Here is a 10,858-nt window from a genome sequence, read left to right as displayed (position 1 = left end):
GCCTCATTTGGGTGGAGACAATACTGTAGAGGTGTCAGACTCTCCCCCCAGTACACACCCTTGCTGAGAAAAATCAGTGTGAAGAAGGTCCCCTCTGTGTGTGGATCTATGAGACATCACAGGACATGCTTACTCACTTCATCAAGTCTAAAAGTGCTTTTGAGAAACATCACTCACATTTTATATGGGCCTTACCCTGCACTACTACTGTCAATGACAAAACTCACACTGAAGTCAATGGTGCAGGGTCAGACCCTGTGCCAACATATAAATTAGTATGAAACTTGTGATATGTTAGACAATTAAAAATATGCAGCAATGCCCTGTTGATGGTAAACAGTATTTATGCTTTTTGTGGGTAAAGGGGGCTATGTATAAATAAAATTATGTAGAATGCTAGAGAGAAATATTTCAGCTAAATGCTTTCTTCAGTGGTTGCTGAAGAGAACAGTTGTTTGGCTCCTTTTTATATGAAATTTTAACAAATTTTATTTGAAACAATACTCTGTTTTCTTATACATTTCATACCAGTTCCTGAAGGCATCTGTTTTTTTTCCCCCTCAGATAGTTGTCATTCTAATTAAGTGAGTAACAACTTTGATTGCACTATCTTCCTTTCCGCTGCAACATTATAATGCTATAGAGCTTTTGATCACTTCACTTACCATCAATGTGTAGCCACATTCAAGGCGAAAAATGGCAGCACCACACATTAGTTCAGGACAAGCAGTGAAGAATGTTGTATCCAGTTGGAAGAACAAGTGCTTTAACTGGTGACCCTAGAACCCGTGTTGACTGCTGACAAATTAGTTCAGTAATGAGGAGGAGGAAAGAATACCTTTTATTGTGTAACTAAGCACCGGATACTGCAACACCCTGGGTGGTCTCCCAGCTGAGTATTAGCACAGCTTGACTTTACTTAGCTTGGGAGAACTGAAATTAGAGAACACAAGTTGGTATGTCTGTAGAATTAAGTGCATGCGGATTGCAAGGTCCAATATCTTTGCACGAAGCCAAAGGAAACAAATAAACAACCTTTGCTTAGTGTCTCAAAGCTGAGTAGCAATTTTTAAAAAACCTAGTAATTGCAGAAAAACAATAAAAAGTAGATTGCAGAGTACTGTATAATATATCTTTTTATTAAGCTAACACTGCATTACAGTATTGCTGGGTAAAGTGACAGTATAAAAGCACTAGATTGATACCTTTTTAAGGAAACAATGACCACAATTTGAAATGCAGCTCTAAAAATGTAAACATGGCACCTTATGGTTTTTGTCTGTTTTAAACAATGCAATGCCTGTCTTCAGTGAAATGTTAGTGAAGACTGTAAAAGAGAAATTTCTCTCTTTTTTTAAACTATAAATGAAGGTAAAATTGGCAATTACTTTAAAAAAATTATTTGAAGGTCCTTTTTAAATGAGTGGTCCCCTGAAAAGTAAAAAGGAATAAAACTATACAGATTTTAAATATTTCACAAAATGTTTAATAGGGATGTAACAGCATCCACATTAGCAATTATTCTATAAATCAAAAGGGGATGAGCCAAAGCTTGCTGAAGTCAGTGGGAGAGTTTCCATTCACTCCAATGGACTATGGATCAGGTCCTTGCTGAGATACTAGAATTTATACATTTATTTGACAATATCTGATGTTTTGGTGGGAGACATTTGCAAAATGACCTGATGCTTTTTGCTCCTAAGAAAAGTTCATGCTACAGTTCATCAAGGAACCATACTGAGCCCCCTAAAGAGCTAGACAAATTAGTAAGTTAAGTATTAACTCTATTTGGATTCAACAAGTAATACAGCAATTAGTAGGCAGTGTTTTCAGGTGTTTTAGGGTTTTATCCTTTTGCTTCCTATATCCAGTAGTTATTCCGATAATTCACAGTGTTGTGCTAGACAGATGATTTGGTAAAAGTGTGCTAGCCCACGTCTTTGACATTAATTCTGTTTTAAGGAATGCAATAAAGAACATTAAGCGGAATTGCATCTGTCACCATAATCTTTACTGATATGTCTAGGCTGGGATAATCTTTAAAGGGGGAACAAATGTTAGATTTTGCTTTCCACCATCATTTATCCAATAGGAGAGCACTGTTTTTCTATCAGAAAAATATTCTCAATTCTGAAATGTGCATGATCAAGGTGAGAAGAGACAAGAAAAAGAATTGGTGTGGGGAAACAATGGAAAAAGAAGGCCTAGAAAAATATTATCTTTTTCTCCAGGAGAAGCCTTCCTGAACATCACCCTTTTAAAATGCACCCACTTGTATGTGACCGCCAAGACTTCAGTACATAGAATAAACTGCTTCAAAGAGAACATTTTCATGACACAGTAACAAAACAAAAAAATTCCTGAAATCAAACAACATATTAAGCACACACATAAAGACAATCAAAATCAAACATATATTGAAGCACCGGGAATGTAGCTTACACTGTTGATACATAAACCCCTTTCACTTTAGGAGCGATGCAAAGTGAGGGTAGGTAACAGCTATTATTAAACAGACAGGTGTATGTTACTGATAAGTATTTCAAAGCCTGATGAACGATCGGCAATAAATCTTTCTTATTCTATGTGGTTCGAACTGCAAAAGCGGCCACACCGATTGTCCTTCACAGTTTGCGTCTCTTTTAATCCCTGTAAGGTTGTTTCAGATGAGCGTAACACGCACAGGACAATAGCTTCACAGTCTAGTGCTCCCTTTAAACTTCATTATTTGCACACCTCCCCGTCCAATACCCTGCTCCATGCGAGTCACGGGGCGGTGTACAGTTCTCGCTTAGCAGCAGCCTGCTGGGCAGCCCTGAGATAATGGAATAATCGCATTTCTTTCTTAGGAAGGGTTTTCGTTGCCATTTCCATAGGGATTGCCATTTCCCCTTGAGTGCCACTGAATGCCAAATCTCAATGGAGCTCAGTTCTAGCGGTTTGCGTCCTCCAACTCTCTCTCTCCCCCCCTCCTTATCTTTTCACATTCTTACGGGAGAGAAAGAGAGAACTGAAGTTCTGTTCTATTTGAAATATGATTTCTTGAGCTTGCCTGTCCCTTTTATAGGAACTTTTCTCTCCCCTGTGGGGGATGAAGGTTTGTCTGCTCTTTCCCTGCAGCTAGGGGAAACGGACCTTTTCTAGTTCTACTGTGAACAGAAATCCTGTCTCCTTTTCCGGTCAGTGTTGGTTTCAGCTAGGAGGGACTGAGTTAAATTGTGGCAGTAAACTGAGCGATTTCCTAGCTTTTGACAGAACATCGCCTCCTGTTTTATGGCTGCCAAGGGGCAAAGTCTGCAGTCAACAGTGTACCTTCCAAAGGGGTGGAACAATTAGACACCAAGCAACATGACCATGAAAAGAGCAGCACATCGATGTGCTACCACAATGGCAAGTGAATGAAAGGGGGGTGGGGGGGGGGGGAGGAGACAAGTACAAAAAGAAACAGAGAAAGTCAACAGGAGACCTCACTGACCCACATACACGCTGATCAAACACAACGGGGAGGAAGTAACAGATTGAGGAACCTAAAGTCCACCTGAGGGGCGCGCAGTTAATAATTGACTAGGGGTGTAGTAGCATCAGCAAACACAACGCAATTGAAATAAAGAGGGGGTGGGGTGAGGGGCAGAAGGCCAGGGAACACTTGTTGTTCCTTTTCGTGCCCAACTCTGTTGTTTCCAAACAGAATAATAAACCCCCACCCTCCCCGCCCGCAGTCCCCAGCTCCCGGCTGCCCTGCGCCTGGGGGGCGGCGGGAGGCTGCTGCGCTCTTCCTCAGAGGGTGGTAATCCTGGAGGTGCAAGTGCCATTCCTGTACATGCTCTCCGACTCCAAGTTGTCGGGCGGAAAGTCCTCCACGCTGTAGGCCCTGCTCTTCAGGGCGGTGGCGTAGTAATCGACGGGCTCCTCCGTGGCGTTGTCCATCCAGCTGAGGCACAAGAGCCGCTGGAAGGACCTCTTGAAGTTGTCCGAGAGGAAGCCGTAGAGGATGGGGTTGGCGCAGCTGTTGGCGTAGCCCAAGATGACGGACAGCTGGCTGATGGTGGCGTCGTCCTGCTCCACGAAGACGTTGACCAGCTGCACGATGTAGAAAGGCATCCAGCAGATGACGAAGACCATCACCACCATCATGACCATGAGGGTGATCTTCCGCTCGGAGCGCTTGCGCTGCTGCCAGCCGGCCTTGAGCGCCACCATGCGCATCTTGGCGATGATGAGGATGTAGCAGAGGCAGATGGCCACGACGGGCAGCAGGAAGCCCATCAGGAAGGTGTAGACCACGAAGACCACCAGCCACCGGTGGGTGGGCTCGGGCATGAGCATGTTGCAGGCCACCGTGCCGTCGCTGTTGGGCGCCGTGCTGGAGAAGATGATAATGGGCAGGATGATGAGGATGGAGAGCACCCAGACGCCCAGGTTGACCATCTTGGCCACGCTAGGCCGGCGGTAGCGAGCCGCCTTGATGGGGTGCACCACGGCGATGTAGCGGTCCACGCTGAGCACCGTCAGGCAGTAGATGCTGGTGAACATGTTGATAGCGTCCACGCTGAGCACCAGGCGGCAGAGCAGCGAGCCGAAGGGCCAGTGGCGCAGCAGGGTGGAGGTGACCAGGAAGGGCACGCTGAGCATCAGCAGCTCGTCGGCGATGGCCAGGTTGAGGATGTAGATGTTGGTGGCCGTCTTCATCTTGGCGTAGCGCAGGATCACGTAGATGACCATGGAGTTGCCGCACAGCCCCACCAGGCACACCACGGAGTAGATGAAGGAGATGAGGATGGCGCTGCCCTGCGAGTCGCTCAGGGTGCCGTTCGGGGCGCCGGAGGAGTTCCTGCCGCCCGGCTCCATGTCCCCCGCCGCTGCCTCCCCCAGGACCCCGCCGGCGCCGCCGCTACTACAGCAGCTCCCTCCGCTCGCGCCGCCGCTACTGCCGCTGCCTCCACCTGCACCGCCCGGGAGCCTGGGGCAGGTGCCATTGGGGAGCATCCTCAGCCCAGCCCTCCCCTCCCCTCCCGCGGGCTCACAGCAGCCGGCGCTGGCCGCCCGCCCGGCTCGGCATGGTGGCGGAGCCGCGGCGCTGTCTCCCTCCCGAGCCCGGCATGGGGAGCGAGTGAGGAGGCTGCAGCCGAGCCGAGCCGAGCCGAGCCGAGCGGCGTTAATTGCCGCTCCCCGGCTGATGAATGATTAATAGGCAGCGGCGCGTCAGCAGCGACGAAAAGGAGGAGGCGACGTAGGTGGGTGTCCTTCCCGCCCGGCCCCGAGCGCCAGGAGCTCAGCCCCCTCCCCGGCTCCGCACTGCTCGGCTCCCGCCCGCGGCCACCTGGCTGGAAGTCCCGGCGCGGCGCGGGACCTGCTGCTCCCTTAGCCCTGTGGCACCAGCCCGGCTCGTGGGTGCACAGAGCGCCCCCCCTCAGCCGGGAGCGGGCACCAGTCCCCCACGACAGCCATCCTGTGCCGACACACAGTGCCACCGCCACACACACACACTCCCTGCCCACAGGCACAGCACCACCGCGCACACACAGTGCATGCCCCTACACACAGTGCCTACCCCTAGCCACAGCACCACTGCACACACACAGTGCCTGCCCCCGCCACACACACACCCTGCCCCTAGCCACAGCACCACTGCACACACACAGTGCCTGCCACCACCCCACACACACCCTGCCCCTAGCCACAGCACCACTGCACACACACAGTGCCTGCCCCCGCCACACACACCCTGCCCCTAGCCACAGCACCACTGCACACACACAGTGCCTGCCCCCGCCACACACACACCCTGCCCCTAGCCACAGCACCACTGCACACACACAGTGCCTGCCACCACCACACACACCCTGCCCCTAGCCACAGCACCACTGCACATACACAGTGCCTGCCCCCGCCACACACACACCCTGCCCCTAGCCACAGCACCACCGCGCACACACAGTGCCTGCCACCACCCTACACACACCCTGCCCCTAGCCACAGCACCACTGCACACACACAGTGCCTGCCCCCGCCACACACACACCCTGCCCCTAGCCACAGCACCACTGCACACACACAGTGCCTGCCCCCGCCACACACACACCCTGCCCCTAGCCACAGCACCACCGCACTCACACACTGTCTGCCCCTACACACAGTGCCAGCCACCACCCCACACACACCCTGCCCCTAGCCACAGCACCACTGCACACACACAGTGCCTGCCTCCGCCACACACACACCCTGCCCCTAGCCACAGCACCACTGCACACACACAGTGCCTGCCCCTACACACAGTGCCTGCCACCACCCCACACACACCCTGCCCCTAGCCACAGCACCACTGCACTCACACACTGCCTGCCCCTACACACAGTGCCTGCCACTGCCACACACACACACACACACCCTGCCCCTATTCACAGCACCACCGCACACACCCTGCCCCTACACAGTGCCTCCCACCGCCACACACACACTTTGCCCCTAGCCACAGCACCACTGCACTCACACACTGCCTGCCCCTACACACAGTGCCTGCCACTGCCACACACACACACACCCTGCCCCTAGCCACAGCACCACTGCACACACACAGTGCATGCCCCCACCAAACACACACCCTGCCCCTAGTCACAGCACCACCGCACACACCCTGCCCCTACACAGTGCCTCCCACCGCCACACACACACCTTGCCCCTAGCCACAGCAGCACTGCACTCACACACTGCCTGCCCCTATACACAGTGCCTGCCACTGCCACACACACACACACCCTGCCCCTAGTCACAGCACCACCGCACACACCCTGCCCCTACACAGTGCCTCCCACCGCCACATACACACCTTGCCCCTAGCCACAGCACCACTGCACTCACACACTGCCTGCCCCTACACACAGTGCCTGCCACTGCCACACACACACACACCCTGCCCCTAGCCACAGCACCACTGCACACACACAGTGCATGCCCCCGCCACACACACACCCTGCCCCTAGTCACAGCACCACCGCACACACCCTGCCCCTACACAGTGCCTCCCACCGCCACACACACACCTTGCCCCTAGCCACAGCAGCATTGCACTCACACACTGCCTGCCCCTACACACAGTGCCTGCCACCACCCCACACACACCCTGCCCCTAGCCACAGCACCACTGCACAGACACAGTGCCTGCCCCCGCCACACACACACCCTGCCCCTAGCCACAGCACCACTGCACACACACAGTGCCTGCCCCCGCCACACACACACCTTGCCCCTAGCCACAGCACCACCGCACTCACACACTGCCTGCCCCTACACACAGTGCCAGCCACCGCCCCACACACACCCTGCCCCTAGCCACAGCACCACTGCACACACACAGTGCCTGCCCCCGCCACACACACACCCTGCCCCTAGCCACAGCACCACTGCACACACACAGTGCCTGCCCCTACACACAGTGCCTGCCACCACCCCACACACACCCTGCCCCTAGCCACAGCACCACGGCACACACACAGTGCCTGCCCCCGCCACACACACACCCTGCCCCTAGCCACAGCACCACCGCACTCACACACTGTCTGCCCCTACACACAGTGCCTGCCCCCGCCACACACACACCCTGCCCCTAGCCACAGCACCACTGCACTCACACACTGCCTGCCCCTACACACAGTGCCTGCCACTGCCACACACACACACACCCTGCCCCTAGTCACAGCACCACCGCACACACCCTGCCCCTACACAGTGCCTCCCACCGCCACACACACACCTTGCCCCTAGCCACAGCACCACTGCACTCACACACTGCCTGCCCCTACACACAGTGCCTGCCACTGCCACACACACACCCACCCTGCCCCTAGCCACAGCACCACTGCACACACACAGTGCATGCCCCCGCCACACACACACCCTGCCCCTAGTCACAGCACCACCGCACACACCCTGCCCCTACACAGTGCCTCCCACCGCCACACACACACCTTGCCCCTAGCCACAGCAGCACTGCACTCACACACTGCCTGCCCCTACACACAGTGCCTGCCACTGCCACACACACACACACCCTGCCCCTAGTCACAGCACCACCGCACACACCCTGCCCCTACACAGTGCCTCCCACCGCCACATACACACCTTGCCCCTAGCCACAGCACCACTGCACTCACACACTGCCTGCCCCTACACACAGTGCCTGCCACTGCCACACACACACACACCCTGCCCCTAGCCACAGCACCACTGCACACACACAGTGCATGCCCCCGCCACACACACACCCTGCCCCTAGTCACAGCACCACCGCACACACCCTGCCCCTACACAGTGCCTCCCACCGCCACACACACACCTTGCCCCTAGCCACAGCAGCACTGCACTCACACACTGCCTGCCCCTACACACAGTGCCTGCCACTGCCACACACACACACACCCTGCCCCTAGCCACAGCACCACTGCACACACACAGTGCATGCCCCCGCCACACACACACCCTGCCCCTAGTCACAGCACCACCGCACACACCCTGCCCTTACACAGTGTCTCCCACCGCCACACACACACCTTGCCCCTAGCCACAGCAGCACTGCACTCACACACTGCCTGCCCCTACACACAGTGCCTGGCACCACCACCACATACACAGCCTGCCTCTAGATCCAGCACCACCGCACACATACTGCACCTACACACAGTGCCGCCGCCAGACACACACCCTGGCCCTAGGCACAGCACCACTGCGTGTGCGCACACACACACCCTGCCCCTAGCCACAGCACTACCGCACACACACTGCCCCTACACACAGTGCCTGCCACCACCACACACACCCCTTGCCCATAGATACAGCACCCCTGTACACACACAAACACCCTGCCCATAGATACAGCACCACTGTACACATGCACCCTGCCCCTAGCCACAGCACCACCATATACACCCTGCCCCTACACACAGTGCCTACCACTGCCACACACACAGCCTGCCCCTAGATACAGCACCATCTCGCACACACTGCCTGTCCCTACACACAGTGCCACCGCCACACACACACACACACACACCATGCCCCTAGATACAGCACTACTGCACACACAATGCCTGCCCCTGCACACAGTGCCACCACCAACACACACACCCTGCCCCTAGATACAGCACTACCGCACACACACTGCCCCTGCACACAGGGTCTGCCCAAGAGTGGCGCCAGGGTTTTTGGCGCCCTAGGCGGAGGTCCTTCCGCACTCCTGGTTGGCGGCAATTCTGCGGTGAGGGGGTCCAGTCTCCGGGGCACTTCAGTGACGGGTCTGGAGTGAGTGAAGGACCCGCCACAGAATTGCTGCCAAAGACCCGGAGTACGGAAGGACTCCCTGCCGCTGAATTGCCGCTGAGGGTGGCAAAATGCCATCCCCACAAATCCTGGTGCCCTAGGCGACCACCTAGGTCGCCTAAATGGAAGCACCGGCCCTGGGTCTGCCACCACTGCCACACACACACCCTGCCCCTAGGCACAGTGCTGCCATACACACCCTGCCCCTACACACAGTGCCACTGACACCTCCACACACACACACACTCTGCCCCTAGGCACAGCACCGCCATACACAACCTGCCTCTACACACACACACACACACTCCTCCACCAGCACCTCCACACACACCTCTGGCCCTACACACCACACCACCTCCACACACCTACCTTGCCTCTACACACAGTGCCACCATCACACCCACACACATCCTGCCCCTGCATGTGGCACTGCTACTACATGCCAACACATACCCATTCTATCACCTGTACACACACATACACACGCGTCTCAGTATACATCACCAGTTACCCTTTCTATCACCACTAGACATGACACAACACCACTACACATACACATCATTACATACCCACTACACAAACACACACCACTTACTAACTATTCCAGTGTCTCCTCATATACCACCACATATCCTCCCCATTGCCACTACACACACATTGCCACCACTTATCTAGACACACAGATTACTGCCACCTACCAGCACCACCTCACAGATGCAAACACCATAGTCGTTGCCCCACAAATACACACACGCATCTACCTTCCTTGAAACCATATCATCAGCACCTACCTATTCCAACACACAAACTACATTTATACACATTCACACACTCCAACAAATCCACCACCACCACTATCTATGCACTCCAATACATACACATGACATATCATCATCATAATCATCTGCCCTCTCCAACACACACACTACTCTGGCAAGCATTTTCCTTTCAGGACTGAGAAGTAGTTCATAGTGATTATATTATATATATATAAATAAGCAATGATGCTATGGTAAAAATCTGTTTCTGTTGGACAAACGATGTCTCTAATTGCACATGATTTCTGTGTGTGCAACATAGTCTGTGACTACTGGGAATTGTGTGGGTTTATTTTCTTCATTTTGATTTCTGTTCCAATATAATAATGAATTTAGTGAGCAGGATTTGCAAATTATCTTAATATTCAGAGGCTATTATTGTACATGAGCATTTTAGTGATTAATTGAGCCATTAAATAGTATACCATTTATTTTAAATATTTTTGGATATTTATTACATTTTCAAATATATTTGTTTCAATTACAACACAGAATACAAAGTGTACAGTGCTCACTTTATATTTATTTTATTACAAATATTTGCACTGTAAAAAACAAAAAAAATGTATTTTTCAGTTCACCTAATAAAAGTACTGTATTGCAATCTCTTTATCATGAAAGTTGAACTTACAAATGTAGAATTATGTAAAAAAAACCTGCATTCAAAAATAAAACAATGTAAAACTTTAGAGCCTACAAGTCCACTCAGTCCTACTTCTTAGTCAGCC

General features: G+C 53.0%; 1 protein-coding gene across 1 annotated transcript; it reads right to left on the bottom strand.

Moving 5' to 3' along the window:
• Nucleotides 1-1,139: 1,139 nt before the first annotated feature.
• SSTR1 (somatostatin receptor 1) lies at nt 1,140-4,986 on the bottom strand. The gene has a single exon (XM_050953937.1). It carries the CDS (start codon nt 4,984-4,986, stop codon nt 3,778-3,780), a length of 1,209 nt encoding a protein of 402 aa, XP_050809894.1. The 3' UTR covers nt 1,140-3,777.
• Between the last annotated feature and the right edge of the window lie 5,872 nt (nt 4,987-10,858).

This window comes from Gopherus flavomarginatus, chromosome 5 (genome assembly GCF_025201925.1).
Source record: "Gopherus flavomarginatus isolate rGopFla2 chromosome 5, rGopFla2.mat.asm, whole genome shotgun sequence".
NCBI lineage: Eukaryota > Metazoa > Chordata > Testudines > Testudinidae > Gopherus > Gopherus flavomarginatus.
The sequence above is the reverse complement of the archived record's forward strand: the minus strand, read 5'-3'. Positions and strand labels throughout refer to the sequence as shown.